We start from the raw sequence: 21,987 nt of genomic DNA, 5'->3' as shown, positions 1-21,987 counted from the left end.
CATGTGATTTCGGTAGGTCGCCAGTTCAGGTCTCAAGAATGAGCAGCGATGGCCCGAATATCGTTAATCCAGATGGTTCTGTGTCGAGGAGCTGCACCAGGTGTCGTGGGAGATGCAGAAGTGAATCCATTTCGGCCCCAGGTGGGAAATCGTTGCTTTCGATAGGAATTGTTCATCACAAACTTACCAAGTGGTGGTCCTCTTCACCAAAGAGGTTATTCGTAAAACGAATGGGTATCAAAAGGCGACTGGCTTGCAGTGCAGTAGCAGGCAGGATGGGCACGTTAGATTCTAAGGAGAGGCGAACGCGAGAGGACAGAGCAGTGGCAGTAGGAAGAAGAGATCAAGAGAAGAGAAAAATGTTGGAGGGGGAGGGCAACCGCTCTGCTTTTATGAATGGGCGGGAGATGAGTGGGAGTGAGAGTGAGAGTGGAGGGCACGGGAGAAAGGGAATTGATGTCCGAAACCGTCCAGCAAAAGAAGGCCAGTCCAATAGCAGCTCGAGTAACTATAGCAGTAACAGTGACAACTCAATGGTTCACTGCCTCTTTTTCTCGAGTCAATCCAACTGGGTCCAGCTTCGGAGCAGCTCAGAAAAAAAAGCCCCACGAAAGGGAAAATGGACAAGCGAACACCAAAAAAAAAATCCAATGGAGCGGCTACGGCGTGCGTAGAGGGGAGGAACCCGCCAGGGAGAGGGGTGTATATGAGGGGGAAAGCTAGCTTGGTAGGGGTGTATATCTTGAATAGGGCTTGGAGAGAGCCTATGGTCGAGGTCGAGAATGCGGCGTCAGAGCGAGATACCGGGGTTGTGCATAGCGCAGTGGGGGGACCGATGATGTTGATATGTTGATGGCTTGAAAAGCACCCTGTGTAGACACAAATGTTAGGTATGATGGACGTCAGGAAATGGCATTTCACATGAAAGTTGGCTTTCATCAATTCCCTTGTGTGCTGCTTAGCTCTGCTTTGCTTCAACCTCATCCTGAATACAATTCCAAAATAATAACAGTCCTCACAAGCCATCATTCACCTACAACTCTTTCGAGAATCTGTCTTCGGCGTGCTGGCTCCGAACTCGAGGTTGGCGCACGGCATGGACCCTACCGTGGCCCCATTTCCCTACCGTTTCCCACATGCAGTAGAGTGGACGGGAATTGGGGGAGAGGAGAAAGAAGAAAACGCACATGCCAGGAAACAGCCGCAAGCAAATGAGGTTACAGGCATTTGTACGACGCTCCCATCATTGACATGCCACTGTTTGAGCAACATCACCTTTCCAATACATCAGCATTAGGAAGCTCAGGACTTCTCGTCTCACCTCTTACTCTCGGCATCTCTTCCGCTGACATGCTGGTTACACAAGCTGTAAGGGTTGCTGAAGCCTAGGGATGGCTTGCTTCTCAAGCATCGTGTTATTCTCCAAATTTACCCATGCTGTACATGTCGTTCCATACTCCGCGATTCGCTCAACACCTTGCTTCCATGTATCAAATCCCAACTATCCCTACCATTATCCGTTGTTTCTCTATACCTGTTCATTCAGAATCACCTTACGGACTTCCCGTTCTCACGCTTCGGAAATTCCTCCGAACTCAGTTTTGAAGCCCTCGACTTAGGCCTTGAGGTGCGCCCGTCCGCCGTGTTCCGCTCACCCTCCTCCGTAGATCGGCCTGCATCCTCGGCAGATTCCTCTTTGGAGACGAAAGCAAACGCGCACATCTTTTTTGAATATCAATGTGCTAGGAGATGCACAACGCAGCATATTAGATGAGTCAGAATATGAAATGTGTTGCTGCAGCCCTCTATTTCTGATCTACAGTCTTGGGGGGTTGAGATCTGCCAACAACTATGTACGTCTTCGAAAAAAAGGATACACGTCGCTCAACGTGAATGGTGGCAAGATGTATCTGTTTCGATACATGCTGATATTCTGATTAATTAACAGGGTACTCCGTAATTCCCCATGGATCCCCTCATAATAGTATTGACTCCCCGCGTTGTGAATCAACCCACTCCATGATCGTTGCCTGACTCTTGAACCTCCTACATTGACCTGACCTGACGACCAGGTGCGTTCCATCTGCAACCCCGTAAGATTGTAGTTTAGCGGTCAGTAGTTCGGTCAGCCTCTTACAGCCACTCAATTTGTTTCTAATACAAATATCAACCTTCATGAATGGCCTCATTTGCCATTGTTTCCTCTCCGACGTTCCCACCCTGGACCATAGCCGCAATACCCTCCGCCGCTCCTGTTTTCCGTTGACATCGCTCCTCTCCGCTATGCTCCGCTCTCCGCATTCATGGAGCCTAATCTGACCTGTTTAACCGACGCGGAGAGGCTATGTCCTCGTTATTGCGTCCAATCAAGCACAGGCTAATAGGCAGCTACAGCAACCTATTATCGCATATCTATCCGCCAAGCTGTCAATCTGTGAATAGCTTTGCAACATGGTTTCGTGTAAGAGAAATACGGCCGAGGGATGGACTGCTTGGCCGCTAACGACGAGCCAACCACTTACGACCGCACTCTGACTCCCGACGAGCGCCTCGAGTTCATGGATTAGGGTGTCTAGGGTCTATGGATGGCGCCGAATGACTGGAAGATGCTGCGAATCCGTGCGACGCCGGCTGGAACGTTAAACCTTCCTCTGCAGGAATCAGCTCAACCTCCCAACTTGCGACGCCAATCATGTCTTGCCATTTTCAAAGCCCAGCTAGTCCGATGTCGCGCCCACGTTGTCTCGTCTCTACGAGCAGCACTGAGGAGCCATGAGCCATGAGCATCAGCGTCCTTGTGAACCTGGGGCGGGACCTTTGACGTACAGATGCTGCGCGGGGGAGTTTGAGATGGGCCTGATTCGTCTATCAACCCCCATCCTGCACTACCTACACTGCACTTCAGTCCGAGTAGCTGGATGCTGGTGTTGCATCTGGTTCTCTGTGCGAGATTTGAGATGTGATTCCGTCCGTGTGCCAATCACTATTAACCAGTGTCCCTACATACGTACATGCAAACGCCAGATTGTTGCTACGTTAAAACTCATTTGTTGTAATTTGGTGTGGTACGTGAAGTGACAGAGTGACTATCATCTAGGCTCTAGGTTGGCTATGATCTTCCACCTTGTCTTGCTTGTTTCTGCCTGTCGGTATGCCACGTCGACGCAAGCATTACAACGGTTGAAAGAATTAGAGTCGGTTCCCTGCCCTGTTATTTGCCTCAACTGCGGTCATTACCGGTATGGAATATCCCTCTTGGACTCGCGTGAGAAGCAGGCCACACTGCATAGTGGAGTTGAATTTTGAAATTATGCCCTGGGATCTCGGGATGTTTCTGAGAGACGCCGAGCGCATCTGAGAGCCAGCCGAGGACATGGACCCCCAACGTGAGCGTTTTGGTTCTCGGAGCCAGAGTCAGCGCTTTGGATCGTTGATGGGAGGCACTTACACGTGTGATGTTCATCGCCGTCACCTCATTATCTCACAGATTCACAGTCAAAAGATGGACAACATAAAATTGAGAGAGGCGACCAATCAGCGTCTCCAAAGTCGAGTCGTTTCTTATCTCGAGCCAACCACCGTTTACTATCTCTCCAGGTGCACTAAAACGGAACAAGCTCGTGCCGTGCACACCACACACACGGCAGCCAAAGCGTGCCAAGGGTAGAAGATCGTCTAGCGCCGTCTCTAGTCGACGCCATCGCGCAGATGCACCTGTCTCACCATGCTTCGGGAGTCCCTGCGGGGACCCTGCCTGCGAGGTTAGGTTCTCTGAAGTGTTGCAGTTGCAGTGGGCTTGCATGAAAGACGTCACTGAGATGGGCAATTCGAACCGGTACAACACTGAGAGGCCAATGGTAGCATGGTCTGTGAAGACATGTGGTCTGGGGAAAGACAGACAACATCTGAGGAGTTTTGTACAGATCTCAAGTCACTGCTCCCCGATGCATAATGAGTATGGTCTTTGTCTTCCGTTAGACATGACAGCATATGTCTTGCACGAATACGTACGCCCTCAACTCGTCTCGGCCGCATTACAGTCAAGACTCAGAAGGATCCAGTCCAATGCTACCAGATCTCGTTCGCGTTGGCCGTACTCCCTAGCGCTGGGAGCCACAATTGCTTATCTCTCGGCGTTGATACCGCATGTAAAATATACTAAAACGGCGGCGGGCGAATGGATCCCGAAAGGAGCTCAAATCAAGAGTTGAGAGATTATAAATAAAAGCGAGTTGCTGGCTGGTTTGCCTCGAGCGGAGACTGCTTGTGGACCACAGCGAGTTCGGCGGTGCTAAACGGCATCTCATGTAACTTGTGCTGCTCTTGTTGCTGCTGTCGCTGTAGCCTATATTGCTAGGCTGGGCTGTGTGCAGTAAGTGCAGTCAGTGCATCTCCATTACGGGCTTGCGGAGCCGTCAATCCGTAGACATCCATGGATGGCTTCGTTCAGCCTATGAACCAGAGATGCCCAGAGTCCAACTTCCCGATCCCCGAAGATTCAGAGCAAAAAACAAAACCTCATTCAGTTCGAGGCCGACGGAGAGAGGCCGACGGTTTTTGCGGCGAAATTCCGGAGTTGCTATTGCTCACTGCTTGCTAGAGAGTCTCCCACTCCTGATTCCGACTTCTTCCGATATCCAACTGAAGTTTTGCTACAGATAGTTTACGAGCTACTTACTTTACCTACCAAGGTATGGAACGAATTCTTTGCATGAAGCAAGGGTCTAGCGCTGTACGGTGCAGGGCAGTAATGCAAGCGGTTGCAGGAGTTTGTCGAGATACCATCCATCCCATCCAATGCTGAAGCAGCACAAGGCACAGCACGCAGCAATCGAAGATTCGGTTACCAAACGAAATGAATAAACCACCGACTCTCCCTGCAGTCTCATTGTTGATCGTATCAGAAAGTCTCCGACGGGAAATCATAAGCTTGGCTCAAGGCGGTGAGTTCAGTTCAATTTCAGATCGACAGAGTTGCAGTCGCTCTTTGGGGGTTTCATTTCCCAGATCAGAGACATGAGTCTAGAACGAGCAAGGTGTTGCCCTCTGCTGTAAACCGCTCATGTCAAGCCGACCCAGCCGCTGAAAAATATTCAGCCGTATTTGAGGTAGTGTTTAGTCGACCGGAGATGCTCACAGCCAGCCAAACTCAGGTCTCATAAATCACATATCACTTTTTGATCAAGCACCCTGTCAAATCCTTTAACTCATTGACATTTTGTGAAGCTTGTACGGAGTAATGTTGCATTGTTTCGACAACGGGCTCCCACCAATGGCGGCTATTAGGCGCTGAAGCGCGTTTATGGCGGGAACTGCCCCGCCATTTCGTAAGAGGAAACTAAAGGTTGTCCTGGAAATGTCATGTCAATACAACATCAATAGCTACACCTAACAGCTTGACGCGACCGCGTCTTGACCTGGCTGTCATGTTCACCACACTACCAGACTTCACACCGCGAGACGTAAGGCTGTTACGGATGTAGTCAAATACAAATGCTAATACACCTAGTCGCATTCTTTGTGGTACAGATCTTCTCGCAGTCCTTACACCCCATCTGGACCTCTCGACGACTTTAGCGGTGATACTCATAACATTCAACATGGCGCAAACCAAGCTCGACAACGAACAAAGCTCATTGAGCGATCAGCTCTCGCTCGGCTGGCCGCAGACGAACAGTACATGCAGAGAAGACGACTGAACGTTCAGAATTATGGCAGCGGCTGGCTGAAACCCCCAGGTCTGCCTAAGACATTGCACCAGATGCGTGAGGAGAAGCGGGAACAAGAAGAACACCAAGAATCAATGCGCCGAGAGCAATTAGCTCAAGAACTAGCTGAAGCTGAAGCGGATAATATGCCTGGCGAGGGTACTATGGACGATGTTCAGCTTGACGGAGCTCAGGATCTAGACGATGAAATTCCTGATGCGGATGAAGAAGGGTATGCCTTCGGCGGCGACGACGACGACGAGGAGAATGAGAACGATGACGAAGAGGATGATGAGGACGAGGATGAGGATGAAGAAGATGGTGAAGAGACAGATGATGAGGCTCTGAGAGCAGAGCGCCAGAACGACCTCATGCAAGCACGTATGAGGATGGGTGACGACGCTTTTCGCGAAGCCCTTGTCCGCGGTGAGCCGGATGCTAACGACATGTATGGCGACACCGAAGAACTCGAAGAAGAAGAGGATAATGGCTGTCTTCTCGACGAGGAAGACTTCGCGCAAGACGATGACCTTGGCATGGACATGGATGCCGATCTTGACGAAGATATCCCCGAGGCTGAGAGCGGCGGCTACGAGCATACCGACTCTGAAGCTGAAATCTCCAGTAGCGAACAAGAGTCCTCCAACGACGATGAGGATGATGATGAAGACGATGTTGACGTTAGTTTCGCACCTCGCTCTGCAACACTCCCTCGTCCTATGTCGCCCACCTTCCATGGCCGTTCTAGCATGGCACATCCACGCGCCAGCATGGATCTAAGTAACCTTCTCTCTCAAGACGGCAGTAGTTTTATGCAGAGCAGTCCCGCTGGACGACGAGCCCGTCACGGCTAGCACTTTACGACTAATGCGACACGACCAACAGCTAGACTAGTTCAGACAGCAGTGTTATATACCCATTCATTGTTCATTATCAAAGCAGAATTGAAATTGAGCGCTTCCCGTCTTTCGATATGTAGGTGAAAGACGGGTTGCTTGCCACAGGCTTGCCCAGAAGTGTGATTACAACCTTTGTAGAGGGCAACTTGATCGTTGCCTGATGTGATGCTTCTCCCGTGTCTGCCAAGATCGCCGATTATCATGCATTATTGTAAATTACAAAACGCCCATCCAAACGCCGATTCAGAATGCACATCGTACAGCTCTTTTTCTTTTTCTCAGTCAATCAGTGTCTCTCCATGCTCCTAAGTCGATGATACGAGTCGTATCGTATGTAGAGCCCGAGATCAGAATAGCCAAACGTAGATGAAAAGCATGATTACAGCGGCAAAGAAGATGAGCCAGACCTTCCAGCCAACACCAGTTCGCTGAGCCATGACAAGCATGCGGTTCATAGTGCCACGAAGTCGCAGGCGTGTCGAGTCGAAACTATCGTTCATCTTCTCCGCCAGCGCCGAGGACTCACGGATCTCGTCTCCAATCGCAACCGTCATCTATCACCCAACTGTCAGCTCCTACACCAACGAACCTTAAAGGAGTAAAACTCACGTCCTTCAACACCTTGACCTTGCCGAGAATACCCTCCACCTGCGCATCGTTCTGGCTCTCAAGCTCATTGAGCACCGCATCGCTATACTGGCCCCTCTTGTTCGGCGTCGCAGAGCGGAACGAACCAGGTCTTGATGCATCGAAACCTCCCTGTCCAAGGGGCGAAGGCGAGGGGGCTCCGTATCCGCCGTAGCCGTATCCTCGGTTTGGGCTCGCGCTAACGGGTCGTCGAGATGCTGCGTCGCCGGTATAGCCCTCGAAGAGAGCGCTGCGAGAGTCGCGCTGATGAAGCGACGATGCACCGAATCTATGATGCGCTGTCAATATCCTGTCTCGAATCGATTGTTCGGGTTCCGATGATGCGATTTGCCACCATCTGCAAAAGAGCGTCGTACCGTTGCGCCATGACTATTCTGTCGAGACCAGATAGCCGGGGAGACGAACCAAGAAGGGGTTTGTGTATGAAGGAGATGAAGATTAAGAAAATTACCGAGGGGTTCGCGAATCTTGGGTCCTCCCCCCTACGATACCCTGGTTGTTTTTCTTAGGTGTTCTCTTAGCTGATGACAGCGGTCTGGCTCATTGGATTGGGGGAGGACGGAGGATACGTACCGAGGGGCTGTCCAATCCCGTGTCATGGTTTGAAGCTCGGTGTTGAATTTCGACTTGAGGACAAGTCACGATTATTAAGTTGAGTTGTTGTTGAGATGGGCACTTAATTACGTATACAATGACGAGTATGATGGTTTTACTGTGGATGGTAGGCATAGGTGAGTCAAACATGGCAGGCAGAGCTTCAGCATAGCTACAATTTGTTCAAATCAGCGCGTGATAAGCATCTCAACATTGATCTTGCACAGGGTTTTGACTGTATTCATGTCATTTCAAATTGCTCATAAATGCATGTAACTGCACGCGTACAGTACATATGCAAGCGGTTGAATGCTAAAGGTGGCTGATGCTATCCACGACTCCGTGCCGCCTAGATCCCCAAGCCCAGAGACAGGGTAAACATGTATAATCATCCGCGCCCACGCCTTTTTATTTTTGCTCAGTTCCAAAATTCATAACATCGTACTGTCCCCTCCATAAACATCCGTCAGATGAGGTCCCGACGTGCATTTAGTCAGACATCTTGATGTCCTCGTTGGGGGGCTGGAAGTCTTCATCGTCTTCCTCATCCTCGTCGTCGGCAGGGACTTGCTCGGCGGCCTTGGCGAAGTCAATTTGGGCACCTCGAGTACGGCGGCCTTCGACGATGTTGCTGGGGTCAATCTCCTCCAAGCCATCTTCCTCATCTGCGCGCGTGGGTTAGCTTGATTCATAGTCTGGGTTTTGCAGGGCGTGTGTAATTACCAGCTTCGGGGACCTAATAAAATCAATGTTAGCAATTGTTGAGAAGCAAGCAACGGAGGACGACAGCACATACCTCCTCATCATCATCATCATCGCTGTCATCGTCGTCATCCTCATCCATAGCAGTGTCCTCAGTCATCTGCTCAGCGGGAGCCTTTCCCTTTCCCTTCTCCTCGGCAAAGGCAGCGCCCTGGACCTGGGAAGGATCCTGGGGAAGAGTAGCGTTGTTGTCGGCCATCGTTACGTCGGTATTGCTTTACGAATAGTCAAGGAGTGAAAAACGCGATGTTGTTTGGCAGCGGTGTGAATGCAAAAAGAGGTGAACGAAGTGGATGTATGCAAAGGTCGAAATGCGGCGCGAGCTGCGGGTGCTGAGCTGCAAGTGCGACCCAGATCTTGTTCCCTTAATATCCATGGCAACCAGTGGAGGATGAACTAACTGATGGATCTAGCCTGATATGGACTAATAGCCCAAGTTGCCTACGGCTAGTCTCCCACGTGATCTGCTAGAATACTCAATACTTGTACTGTCTTCAAGGTTGACGAGGCCGGGATGGGCAAGGCGAGGTAAGATAACTCAGGACCTTTTCTCCATATATCAATGAAATGACTTGGGTCAGTTCGGTATATCGTATCTTAATAAGCCTCTCGATCAGCATATTGTGGCATCCTTAATTAATACTACAAGTTTTCTGACTCATAATATGCCTCCTTTGTTAGTCTTCAATGCCTTTTCTCATTCACAGATTGCCCTCTTATTCAAGAGTTATGGTCGTTACAACCTACTGATTCTCATCTCATATCTGTTCTAGAGATATTATGTCCGCAGAACCGTCCGGTAGATCAAGTTGTACAATGGTATCACCATGAGACTCGATCAAATTAGGATCCAAAATCTCCCGTAGGGCAATGAGAGGGTCCTTGAGAACACGTTCATGCCTCTGGAACACGAGGCTGATATCTGCCATATCAATCATAGGCGCCTCTCTCTTAGGGCGTAAGAAGCCTGCTGCGATGCTTTTCTGCCCATTCCGGAATGCAAACGGGCTGCAGCTTCGGCATACTAAGGACAACTCGCTAGTTACATATAAGTCCACTGGTCTTATCGTTACTCGAACAGGAAGCAAGCAAGGTAGGGGTCAGACCTATCGATTCTAAGTGCTGCCATTCCCAGTCTTTCTGGTAGGCGTCGAAGAAGTCCCAGGCATTGAACATGTATTAGTTACAAAGCCATGTAAGCCAGGAACTTTCACGCGAGTGCTGCGGTAAGTTCAGGATTTGCCATGAGACGAATATGGTTGAGGTGGTATGGCCGGTTAGTGCCATAGACAAATGTTATATTGAAGTCCTCGAAAATAAGTCCTTAAGAAAGTACTACCGAAAACAGATACAAGTGGTATTAGACGTCAGCTAACTACGACAATACAGCTACACACTGCAGACCATGAGGTATGGAATGATGGTTTCCCCAATGGAGACGTGATGGCTCTCACACGAAACTCTCAAAGCTGAGGAAACTTCGCAAGCAATGCCTCAGTGTCTATGGGCAGCATTCGCCGCACATGATGAACTTCTTGGCCACAGGCACCTCCAGGACTACCAGTTGCCGGAATGTTGGTTTCAATAATGCAAACAATCTTCCTAGATATCCACAATACTCTAGCTCTTCAGGGCTGAATTTGTTATGCAACTTTGGTGGCCCTCGTGACACAATTGAGTTGGCATAATCAGTTTGGGTTTCGTTTTCAATCGAAGTGAAGGTGCGAATACCGATAACGTGAGTCGCTTTTAGACTGAATAGTGAACTCCAAGGTCAAAGAATACTCCTCGTTGAAGCCGCCCAACTTGGGGAAGAGCTTTGAAAAGATGTTCCTAGTAGCTGTATGGTTGAACTTCATGGTTTCAGACGCTCTTCCAAGCCAAGCTGCTATCCATACGCTGGAAGCTCAATGTGTTGACAAACGCGCTGGATTAGTTCTCTGTAACGTCAACGCATGAGAAATCTGAACCTTTGGAAGGACTCTGAGTTCAAAGCAACTCTCTTCAAACCCGCTTTGTATATCAAGAGTCATTAGTCAGTCATATCGAATACCGTAGGAAGATTTTGCTATAGTAAGGGATTCCCCGAGCTTTTGGCTTGTTTCGACAAGAATAGCTCATCTTTGCACAAAGGAATGCTATATTCGGCAAGCTCAAGGATCTGGAGACGGATCTCCAGCATGAAACCATACTGGCCGATGACGATGATGATGATAAAGTCCGAGGGTATCGCCCTTCCCTTTTGTTCCTCCCACTTACCTCAGCTACAAAGTCTAAACGGCGCGCATACGAGGGGAAGAAAGAGCCAGGGCAAAGATCATCACGTTCATGTAGGCGCAGACACACGCGCAACTCAGAGACCCCAATGCCTGGGTCACCAACAATATGAGTCACGATGATTTAAAGGAAATGGTTGGCGGAAAATGGTTGGTTAGAGTCGTCAGTTTGCATATGTAAGTCTATTTCTCGTTTCCACCGGCCATCGACATGACAACTACGATAGCAATAAGCCACCAATACCTATTTAAACGTTAGCATTTAGCTCTCTCATTTTGAATCAACAATACTTACTTTTGCAAAAAAGACTTGGGCTCCTCCTCGGCTGCCTTTTTGCCGTTTGGTGACAGCACAACCGGCTTGTTCAACTCAGGCTGAGCCCCCTTCTTCTCCGCGATAACAACAGCCTTGGGTCCAAAGTCTCTTGTCTGCCCAGCATCGACTCTCACACCCTTAAGCGCCACACTGCGCACATCGCCGCTCTCATCTACAGAGAGTAATATCGTAGGCGCGTAACCGCGGTCAAAGTTGTCCGTTGAGGCAGCAGTTGTACCAGCAATCCAGCGCGAAGACTTGGGGTCGTAGATGCCAACACGGATGAGGGATGCGGTCTCGGGAAGCTCAGGGGCCTCGTAGGAGACGATCTCGGTGGAGATGAGTGAGGCGGCGTCGTAGGCGACTTCAGCTAGGATTTGAGGTGTCGAGGGTGAGGATAGGATAGGTTGGATGTAAACTTGAGCTGTGCGCTGCTCAGCTGCCACGAGCGCAGCGGCGCAGATGGTTGATAGGAAGGTTGCGATCCTCATTGCGAGCAGTGGGCAATGATTCGCCTTGATTGGTGATGTAGTTGATGGATGGTGAGTATGCGGCTCTAGAGCTTGGAAACGACACATGGGCTCCTAGTAGGTACTAGGCTTCAGTATGAGGCGGTAGATTGTCGGCTAATTTATTTCAACAAACAATGGGCATGCACCGTTGATATCATCGATATAAGGCAGAACAGGTAAAGCTCTGATCAGTTTCATCAGGAAGTTTTTAATCATGGGAATGCAGATTACAGTGAATGCTCACAGTTGAGTCTAGACGCTCTCGTACAGAAAGTTTAACATAATACAACCCTTGCATTCCTTCCCATCCGTGTACCGTCTCAATATAATCGGAATGAAACCGCCCTTATCCCCAACGCCTGTAAATGCAGTGCTATGCAGAATCAACTCTTTTCCTCTCGTCATGGTCCGTTAATGCAATTAGTGAAAAATCTCCTGGCTGCACAGCCAACTTGGTTGGGTAATCCTAGAAACTGGACGGATTGTTGGCCTCGATGCCAAACAAAAAACCAATTGGTGTCGAGTCTAACTGTCCGAAGGCTCATTATCTCCGTCTTCGGGGTCATCATCCTCATCTTGGTCTTCGTCGTCTGAACCATCCGATTCTAAAACATAGCCAGGGGTTCGTTCCACTAGACCCTTGTAATATGCCACGAGGACTTCAGGATTTGGAACAATTTTCCAATCGACTCGGTAGAGAAATTCCAACTCTAGTAATTTGAGTTCTGCTACTCGAACGCCACCGACCCTAGCATAGGTGGTATTGTTCCAGAAAGAGTCTGATAATCCTTTAGCAGCGACTGTAGCTGCAGTAATTAAAAATCGATGCACAGTCAACGTATTGATGGTGAACTCCTGGTACATGGCGCACAGCCGATCAATGTAGTAAACCATGGCCAGGAGAAGCGGCGGTGTGAGGGTCGCATGTCTTGCCAAACGGTGAAGGTAATCTCGAACCGAGATTCCAGGTGCGGTTCTGTAGAATGTTAGCTAAATCCATTAAATCCGAATGAGCAGAGCCGCAATCTACCTTGAGTGAAAGCGTGTAAGTCCGCCATTCGAGATTCGGATGGCGTCATTCGTAGCGATCAACTCTGCCAACATATGCGCAACCAACTCTACCATATCCTCTACAGCACAGAGCTCATAACGATCTGGCAACACTTTTGGTGGCGGCGTAGCAGGTTTGGCACGTTTACTCGTCTGTGGTGAAGAGTTCGCAGCAGCAATAGCATCTGGATTGGTCGGGGTGGGAGAGCTTCGACGTTTAGTTGGTGACACCCCGCTTAGTGCTTGGCCTTGGCCTTGCTGCACAGTCTGATCCTGAGAAGGGCGTGAGGGGGCAGGTGATTGTGCAGGATGCGCAGAGGCTTTTTGAGAAACTGATGACGGCGGCCGTTGGACTTCGGGTGAGCCATGTATACCAGAGTCATTCGCGACATACTGTTTCGGACGCTGTATTGGAGAAGACTTCATAGCGTCGGCGGACGATGGAGTGTCGGAGCGGGTAGAAGGCCGTCGCCGGAGAGCTGGCGAAGGCTTTGAGGAGTGCTGAGGGGACGACGTCGCATATCGAAAGGCGGTAGGCGAGGCATTGGCGGAGGCGGACAAGGCTGGAGACGTCTTCAGCATGATTTGCGGCGCATCGTCGAGATGTCGGTTCGTCGGGACGGTTGGAGGATCGAGGGGTTTTGGGCCTGTTGAAGTAGTAGTGTGCGATTGGCTTAGGTTGGGTTGCGTTGTGTTGCGTTTTTGGTAGGGCTGAAAAGATGCGATGTTGAATGTCGGTAAAGCAAGACAAGGGTCTTTCAAGGCTGGAAAATGGCAACGAAGGGGTTGAAGTTGGAGGTTGAACTCAGAACAGTAAATAAGTCAAGTATGGGGTTAGTGGAATCGCGAATTAGATCATAGCGTTTGATCGATTCCAATCCATGTGGGCGCGACACTGGCGCAATCTGCAGTGTCAGGAACTGCGCTATGGACAAGAACGCTCACCGAAGGATACCAAGCTAGAGGATTAGCAAGAGATCCTAAAGTGGCCTGGGCTGTTCAAGGTGGTATGGCACGGTAACTACGGAGTAGAGGGTGGTATGGTGTTTGAGAGTGGCAGCTGTTTGTCAGAAACGATACGACACGCGCACAAAGAGTTTGGGATGACGAAGGTGGGCTAGCAAGCCTAGCATTGGTAGGTGAAAGTGAGGTGAGTGGGTAATAAATCAACCGGACAAGCCCGGGGCCGGGGGTTCCACAGGTCAAGATATGGGCAGCAGATGTCACAGCACGTAGACTTTTCTAAGCAACTGTACAACTTTGCTGCGGATGGAGACCGGACCGCTCTCACTCCCTCAGGTCGGCTGCCCTGCAGAATTTCTCTCCAGTGGAGGCCTGGTTGTTAGTCACTGGCTCGACGGCCTAGCAGGCTCATCTGCTCACTGGACGAGGCCTTGGCAGACCTTGGCTGAATGACTCGGGTCGGATGGCAAATTGAACAGCAAATCTTTCAATAGGTCCAGGCCCGAGATGGGTGAATCTTTTCTCAAAGCTTGATGATTCCCCCTCTCCAGGGGTCTCAAGCGAGAGAAGAGACCTGAACCAACGCCAGCCACTAACCGGGGTGATTGGTTAGATAGAATTCGCATGTATCTCTTGACCACGGTGAATCCCTTAGTGGTGTAAGAATGGCGTCAGTGTGTGTTTGAGCAAACCAGATCCAGGCAAAGGCAAGTATCGTGACTGTATACAAACCGCTCTTGTAATTGACCATTGACCTCTTTCTTCCCAGAGCAATATCAAGTTCGGGGACTGTGCACTCAGCCATGGGCATGGCATGATCAGCACAATAGCATAACACGGCACATAATGAGGATATACCGCTCAAGCACTAAACCACTAGTCAGACACCTTAAAGGTCCCTGCTTAGACGAAGGAGGTTTACGTTACCCCAGATGCACCTCATTCCCCAGAAAGAGCCTCGTACAGCCTGGTAGCCTGGCCCTGTATTTCGACGTTCGTGAGCCACTCAAACAACAACGTGGACGGAACAGAAAGCCGTCAGAGGTTGGAGCATATCACCACAGCCCAGATCATCGCTCAAATGCCGCGAGCGGATCATTCCAAAATCGGAGCTCGGTGAAGGATAGATTGAGTTTGCGGAGACATTGGGATGTCGTTGCTACGAAACAGTCGGTCTAAGATGTTAACGCGTGTAGCTGAGATGAAAGAGGAAGGTTTTATAGTGTTGTCTCCAAGGCCCCTTCGTTGTGGGTTTGATACCTGTCATAAAGTTAACAGAAATTGATTGAGTCATTACGAACACGGTCGACTATCGAGATACTTCGTCTAATGAGGCAACATGGAAGATAAGCCCATATTCACACATGGCATCTTACAAGCCTCATTCCATTTCATTTCTTGTTCAATTCAACTCAGCACCCATTTGAATTTATTGGTATGCGAAACTATGATTCAGGCGATCATGGGTTCTCATAGTGCATCACCAGAATTATTGGTGACCTTCGAATCCGCCAAGAAAAGCCTTGCTCAAGTTCTGGATAACGACACCTCCATGGCTATCGATTATTCAATCCGCGGTTCGAACAGTGGTTGTGAAACCAACGGCTGTCAAACCAAAGTGGTCAATTGATGTGGTACAATAGATGAGAACATCGCCCTTGATACTGTGTAGTCAGAATAAGACCGCACTTGAGCTCAAATCATTTGGTTTATTTGAAGTTCTAATTTAATCAACGGGTATAATTCACTTTACTGCATAAATATCAGTATGGTAAACGTGATTGACTGCCCAACCCCTCTCTAGTCAAGTCATGACCAGGTCAAACTGTCCCACGTTTCTCAAGCAGTAAAATCGAAAGAAACCGAGCTCCACGTTTCTTGAAATGCAACCCAGTTACACAAAGCCTTACAAACTCGGCTGAAACCTATGAACTTGAAGAGAGAAAAATAAATCAGACGAACTAGAAGAGGACTCATGATAGCTTCAATATCACGTCTTATACCAGGCTCAACACCAGTGGCCCACGACCAGCGCTGTGGCTGCTCAAGCCACAGTGCTGTTCGATCAATTTCTTTATCACTGCGATAAGATAGAAGCACGTGCCATCTTTCGGAGTCCGCCTTGCTTGACGTGATCTACGACGCCATGTTTCCCCGGACTGGCTTTGATAGCAACTCGCATGTTTCTCAACAGTTGACAACTTGAATTTCAGCAGCATCGAACCCCAATTTCCTCACTTATCGTATCGCCATCGGCCAAATTTAATCATTGTGTCCCCGATTCTTCTCGAGCAAGCCCCAGGAGTTATCAGCGCATATTGTTTCATTGGATGTGAAGGCGTCAACATCATTCAGTGTCCTCGATTTCTAGGTTCCCCCCATTGAATAGCAGCCACAGCTACGTAATTCGGTCCATCTACATACAAAACCCTTCTTCGACGCCGTTCTCTTGCGACTTCAAATTCTTCGACCTATCTCATTTTAATACAAACACCCGTCATCATGGCTCGAGCGCAAAGCCACCCCATTCTGGCTCAGTTGCGAAACGCTAGAACACTGCCCGAGCAAACTGACGCCTTACGAGCTCTCAAGAATGAAATTATTGGCCATGTACAAAGAAAAGAGCAATGGGTTGGCTTGGGTGTTCTTGATCCAATTGTCAGAACATTGGCCTCGGCCAGGTCACCAGCGAAGCCAAACGGCAAGGACTCTCGGTATCCTTTACCACAGAGGCCGTTATCGGAAGATGAGAATGTGAGGTTACAGGCACTTCAACTGGTGGCGAGCTTTGCGAATGGTATGCTCTCAACAAAATGCTCGACATCGCCTGGTTATAGTTACTGATGGACATGATTAGGAGGACCTGCTTTCCTTGCCCCCCTCCATGCGGCACGCGCAATTCCCTCCCTCATGGCCAACGTATCGCCGTTCACCAACGCACCGCAACTCGTCGTCGCAGCCCTCAAGGCATTGACCGACATAGCTGATGCTTCTGCCCTGGCGGCGCCGTCTTCGCCCATCGATGTCGAATCTCTAGCGGATACCGTATTCTCTGCCCAATATCTCGATTCGTTCGGGGCAATGCTTTCTAACACTTCTACGAATATCCTCTTACAATCGCAAGTTTCGCTCGCAGCAGGCTTGATATCTCGACTTTGCCGTGAAGAGCGTCATCAGCAAGCTTTGGCAACATCCGGAGTATTAGATGCGCTAGCGACCCGTTTAGCAAGCGTTGCGGTTCTTCGTGGAGAGGTTGTTCCAGGGGCTGATGCTTCAGCAAAGAACGATGGTCTCTTTGAGGCTTTCCCCGAGCCGGCGCCTCAAACATTAAGATTGGATTCAATACTTGAGGCTATCGGTGCTATTTTGGGAGATTCAAAATATCGGGCAAATAGACTGGCAAATTCTCCTTCTATCCTTGCTGTATTCCCACCGATCAAATTTGAGCCTGCAGGAAACCCGGATGTCGAGCAAACAGGCCCTAACAGCATGCGTCAGCATTCAGTGACTGCGATGGAGTATATGCTTCCGATCAACTTACCCCGAAACCAATCTTCATCCCCCTACGGCTCTGTACCACCAGGTGGCTCTTCGGATTCGCAGTCATCTAGCCGATCTTCTCTGAGCAAGTTCAGCTCGTCTGCTATATGGGACTCACCTCGATTTCAAACCCTGGGTCCGAGTCCTGAAGATGCTGAGGAGATTGAGAGCCCCTTTATTCCCTGGCTGGTCCGACTTGTGAGGCGCTCAAGTGAACATGAACGTCTCCTTGCCTCCGCTATTCTTGCTGCACTTATCAAAGGTGGAGTAGCAAGCAAAGGGCAGAGAGAAGCAAGCCTAGGACTTCTCGTGGTACCGCTTCTCGTCCGCATGATAGCTAACAGTGATAAAGATGTCTCAGATGTGAACGAGGTCGACAATGCGGTCAAACGCACAATTTTGGAGCGCGCACCATTGGTTTTGGCACGCATGATTACAGACAGCGAGCATCTCCAGAAGGCAGCCTACGAATGTGAAGCCGTGCCTGTGTTGAGTCGACTTCTCAAGCACGCCTACACTCCTGTAAAAGAAGGCACGCGGCCGCATTATTGGTCGCCTCATGCAGATGTTGATATGGAGGTTGAGAACAACTCCCCAGTGGCTCAACTTGGTCAGGAGGGTCAAAATGAGCTTTTGGTTCACCGACTCAAAGTGCGTGAAAGCACATTGACGGCCATCGCAGGGCTTGCAGGTGGTAAAGAAGACTACAGAAAGGCATTCGTGGCCGAAGATGTGGTTTCCTACGTTGTCGAGTCCCTTTCGGAGTATCCAAGAAGACCGCAGAGTGCAAAGGAGCGAGGCTCAGAAAAACCAAGCGCTGAGACTACCAGAAAGGGGGAAACGGGAGGATATGGCGCCAACCCAGCTTCCGTGATCGTTGCCGGGTGTCATGTTGTTCGAATGCTTTCGAGATCAGTCAGCATTCTGCGAACATCCTTGGTTGACCACGGGGTTGCGCTGCCCATCTTCCGCTTCATGAAGCATCCGGACGTCAATGTTCAAATCGCTGCTACTTCGGCTATCTGCAACCTGGTCCTGGAGGTCAGCCCAGTGCGAGAGGTATGTCTTGAGAAACCATTTTGTTGGAGTACGAAAAACTAACTGTCACAGCTTCTTGCCGAGAATGGTGTTGTCACTGTTCTTTGCGAGCACGCTCATTCACAAAACCCGGCTCTTCGCTTGAACGGATTGTGGGCACTCAAACACTTTGTAGATGCCGTTGGACCCGATCTGAAGAAGGCATGCCTGGATGAGCTTGGATCTCACTGGCTACAGCAGTTGGTTTGCGACGATACGGAAGACATGGCCTTGCAGATGGCGAAGGAACGGGAAGCGTCGGGACTGGATATGGACGACGATGTGGATATGCAACCATCAGACGAGCCCCATCGGTGGATTTACGGATCGAACGGAATGCTTCGAGAACTCAACGCCGCCGACTCTTCAAGGCTGAGACAAGTTGAAGACAAGCTCGCAGCGGTACGAGAATCCGAATTAAACCCGGTCCGGAGAGCACGGAATGACGATGTAGCGATCCAGGAACAAGGGCTAGACATGATTCGGAATCTGATTGGAAGGCCTCGAAGTGGTCTGTCGCCAGAGACAACGAATGAGACAACGGAGATGATCGACTATTTGCTGCATGAATTCGGAAGCGAACGGTTGTTCGAGATACTATCATCCAAACTGCGACCCAAGGTGCATCGACCTTTTTCCCGTCGAGTTACGAGCGGCCGAGAGCCCAGGATGTTCCACCCACAGAGCAAGATTATTGTAGCCGTTATATACATCCTAACGCATATCGCGGCGAGCATCTCACGACATCAGCAGATGATCATCGCGCAAACAGATCTTTTGAAACTTCTGGCGCAGCAAGCCAGCAGCAAGGATCGAGAAGTCCGGGTAGCGCTATGTCACTTCATCATCAACCTCACTTATAAGGATGACGATGGTGAGGCTCAAGCTTGTGCTATAAGGGCGCACGAGTTACGAAAGCTTGGGTTTCAGTCCAAAATGGAGGCTCTCACAAAGCAAGATGGAGATTTGGATGTGCGGGAGCGAGCAAAAACAGCAGCGTATCAGATGGAGCAGGCGGGATACTGAGATGTGTCTCGAGGTAATGGCGGAGAAAACATGGTGGTGTCGGAAGGCGTTGATTGGAATGGTGTGTTGTATACTAGACTACAAAGGCCATTGATGTAACCTATATTATGCTTCTTCTTGACATAGCGTGGTTGATTATTGATATCTGATGGGGGGATTTGCGGTAAGCTTGCAGTCGCAGTCACAATTTCCGTCGCATAGAGTCACATTTCCTTGGGTGATATGCTGGAAATAACGGCAGACACTGTATCTGCCGGGGCTAAGAAGCTACAGTAAGAGGAGCAAGGGTGTATTGCTCGTGACTGCTGCTATGCTACAAGGGTGCATGACTGGGCTGGATCAAGTTCATGACGGAGGGTTGCCATGCAATGAAACGTGGAATGACACGGTGAAGGGAGAATGACGGTGATTTATGGAGAGTATCAGTACATTATCCCCCCAAGAGAAATGGAGGAATCTCGATACCCAAGAGCCTAGATATGCGAATACGTCGTAGATGTTGAGCGCGTGATGTGTTGTGAGAATAAGGTAGAGACATTGAAATAACCTTGTATACACATGCAGTCACTTTGACGTCAATTAATCAGCCCTGTCTGTGTAAACGCTCCGGCCTCAAGCGGGACCTCTCCTCTTGTGAGTCTTCTTTTGGGTTCTGCAGGGTTGAGGCTAGGCATGGAAAGGGATCGACTGTAGGGTTTAGCATATGGAAACCACATGACAACTCGGAAGCCACGGAATTAAACGCCTTGACATGATAGTGGCATGACATGCTTTTTGTTTGTGGTGTTTGTTACTGTTACCTCATTGTTGGTGGTGATGATTCACTGAGAATGACATTGCGAATCCGACTGACAGAGATGATACTTGTGTCATCAGATTCATGATTGTCTAATGAATTAATCGCCAAGTTAAACTCATAGAGAGGTGATGGCTTGGCTGACAGTTCGACCGTGTCATGTTGAGTATCGCCAAGGATGTTTACATATCTCCAGCAGAGCCTCGTCCATCCAACCCATGCACATACACATGTAAGTACCCGATACACAGCGAGACTCTTTCACGTCATTCCCCGAGAGAGAAAAGAAGAAGTGCAACGCTCTGAGGGTTTCTTTGCTTCTTCTCACTAGCCAATGGGATTGAACGGGTGATGTAAACTTGACCAGGTGGAATCAATGATTCCTCAGATTGGATGAAATGTGTTGAGGCATCGACGATGTTCACTGGGTGGTTAGATCTTGGGTGTCTTCTATATAAGAGTGCGTCCCCTCTCGCTCTGGGTTTTCGTTTTCTCATTCTTCACTGGAGATATAAAAACATACAAGTCACCGATCAACTGTACACGAGTTTACCAAAAGTTACAAGGCTTCATTGTTGCTTGCACTCAGTATGCCTGCTGTCATCTTTGCTCGAAACGATGCTCTCGACGTCAACCCCCAATCGGGCGACGCTCGTCTCTCTGATGCTGGTTCAGACTGGCTCTGGGCTGTGACAGCTATCTACATCGTCAGCTTCGTATGTCTCACCTATTCTTATATCACTACATAGCACTAACACACATCAGCTCGCCTACTTCGTTCTCAGCTTCAAGCCTCGCAACAACGAGAGAATCTTCCACTACCTCTTCACAATTGCCCTCTTCGTCGGAGCAATTGCTTACTTCTCCATCGCCTCTGGAATTGCCTACTCTGTTATTCCCACGCAGCGTAACCTCGGCCGTGCCCTTTCATATCAGATCTACTTTGCCAAGTACATCAACTGGGTTGTTGCATTCCCCATCATCATTCTGGCTTTGGGACTCATGAGTGGTGTGAGCTGGGCTACTATCCTGTTTAACATCTTCCTCGCCTGGATCTGGTAAGCCACTCCTCACTGAAATGAACGAACGTACAGATACTAACAGCAGCAGGATCATCTCGTACCTTTGCTCCGCATACACCACAACCTCGTACAAATGGGGATTCTTCGGTTTCGGCACATTTGCCTATCTCATGCTTGCCTTCCAGACCCTCCATCCCGGCCGAACATCCGCTGCTCGCCTGGGCCTATCTCGGGACTATCTCATGCTCGCAGGCTGGGTGAACCTCCTCTGGATGCTGTACCCCATCGCCTATGGTATCTCTGACGGCGGTAACGTGGTTGGTGTCACTGGAAGCTTCATCTTCTTTGGTATCCTCGACGTCCTTTTGATTCCTGGACTCGCTTTCGCCTTCATGTTCTTGTCCAAGCGCTGGGACTACGGTGCGCTCAACTTGCACTTTACGCAGTATGGTCGCGTCAATGCTGGCAATGGTGTCTTCCCTGAGAAGAGGGCTCCTGTTGCTCCTGCGGCTGAACAACCTGTCCCTGCTACTGCCACCGCTGCTGTCTAGGATATGTCAGTCATGTCTGGTTCGACTGCTTGTTAGATGCCATGATGAGTGCGTTTATGAGTAACGTGGCTATGAGGACGCTCGTTTCGAATATAGCTAAGATATGGGTGGAAATAATGGTGAAGACTTTGGGGAAGTCGAAGATATCTTTCGAGTCGGATTGTTTTCGAGATACCCTCGTTGAACGGGAGTTGGATACCCTTCGGTTGTTGATGTCGTTGACATAACTTAATAGTTAATTATCATT

General features: G+C 49.5%; 7 protein-coding genes across 7 annotated transcripts; 3 read left to right on the top strand and 4 right to left on the bottom strand.

The window, feature by feature from the left end:
- Nucleotides 1-5,426: 5,426 nt before the first annotated feature.
- On the top strand, nucleotides 5,427-6,562 carry J7337_000449 (uncharacterized protein; the record flags this gene model as incomplete). Its single annotated transcript, XM_044818202.1, has 2 exons — nucleotides 5,427-5,462; nucleotides 5,510-6,562. 2 exons carry the CDS (start codon nucleotides 5,427-5,429, stop codon nucleotides 6,560-6,562), a joined length of 1,089 nt encoding a protein of 362 aa, XP_044685904.1.
- A 392-nt stretch (nucleotides 6,563-6,954) lies between these two features.
- Nucleotides 6,955-7,622, bottom strand: J7337_000448 (uncharacterized protein; the record flags this gene model as incomplete). Its single annotated transcript, XM_044818201.1, has 3 exons — nucleotides 6,955-7,161; nucleotides 7,217-7,523; nucleotides 7,612-7,622. The coding sequence occupies 3 exons, from the start codon at nucleotides 7,620-7,622 to the stop codon at nucleotides 6,955-6,957; spliced, it is 525 nt and encodes a 174-aa protein (XP_044685903.1).
- Nucleotides 7,623-8,338: 716 nt separating this feature from the next.
- J7337_000447 (uncharacterized protein) lies at nucleotides 8,339-8,810 on the bottom strand (the record flags this gene model as incomplete). The annotated part of the gene is made up of 3 exons (XM_044818200.1): nucleotides 8,339-8,514; nucleotides 8,573-8,585; nucleotides 8,646-8,810. 3 exons carry the CDS (start codon nucleotides 8,808-8,810, stop codon nucleotides 8,339-8,341), a joined length of 354 nt encoding a protein of 117 aa, XP_044685902.1.
- A 2,260-nt stretch (nucleotides 8,811-11,070) lies between these two features.
- J7337_000446 (uncharacterized protein) lies at nucleotides 11,071-11,694 on the bottom strand (the record flags this gene model as incomplete). Its single annotated transcript, XM_044818199.1, has 2 exons — nucleotides 11,071-11,131; nucleotides 11,183-11,694. 2 exons carry the CDS (start codon nucleotides 11,692-11,694, stop codon nucleotides 11,071-11,073), a joined length of 573 nt encoding a protein of 190 aa, XP_044685901.1.
- Nucleotides 11,695-12,240: 546 nt separating this feature from the next.
- On the bottom strand, nucleotides 12,241-13,347 carry J7337_000445 (uncharacterized protein; the record flags this gene model as incomplete). The annotated part of the gene is made up of 2 exons (XM_044818198.1): nucleotides 12,241-12,691; nucleotides 12,746-13,347. 2 exons carry the CDS (start codon nucleotides 13,345-13,347, stop codon nucleotides 12,241-12,243), a joined length of 1,053 nt encoding a protein of 350 aa, XP_044685900.1.
- A 2,883-nt stretch (nucleotides 13,348-16,230) lies between these two features.
- Nucleotides 16,231-19,371, top strand: J7337_000444 (uncharacterized protein; the record flags this gene model as incomplete). The annotated part of the gene is made up of 3 exons (XM_044818197.1): nucleotides 16,231-16,525; nucleotides 16,586-18,327; nucleotides 18,379-19,371. The coding sequence occupies 3 exons, from the start codon at nucleotides 16,231-16,233 to the stop codon at nucleotides 19,369-19,371; spliced, it is 3,030 nt and encodes a 1,009-aa protein (XP_044685899.1).
- A 1,386-nt stretch (nucleotides 19,372-20,757) lies between these two features.
- Nucleotides 20,758-21,740, top strand: J7337_000443 (uncharacterized protein; the record flags this gene model as incomplete). The annotated part of the gene is made up of 3 exons (XM_044818196.1): nucleotides 20,758-20,883; nucleotides 20,933-21,225; nucleotides 21,278-21,740. The coding sequence occupies 3 exons, from the start codon at nucleotides 20,758-20,760 to the stop codon at nucleotides 21,738-21,740; spliced, it is 882 nt and encodes a 293-aa protein (XP_044685898.1).
- Nucleotides 21,741-21,987: the final 247 nt, after the last annotated feature.

The sequence above is a fragment of the Fusarium musae genome, chromosome 1, assembly GCF_019915245.1.
Source record: "Fusarium musae strain F31 chromosome 1, whole genome shotgun sequence".
NCBI classification, from domain to species: domain Eukaryota; kingdom Fungi; phylum Ascomycota; class Sordariomycetes; order Hypocreales; family Nectriaceae; genus Fusarium; species Fusarium musae.
This window is presented reverse-complemented; position numbering and strand designations above follow the sequence as displayed.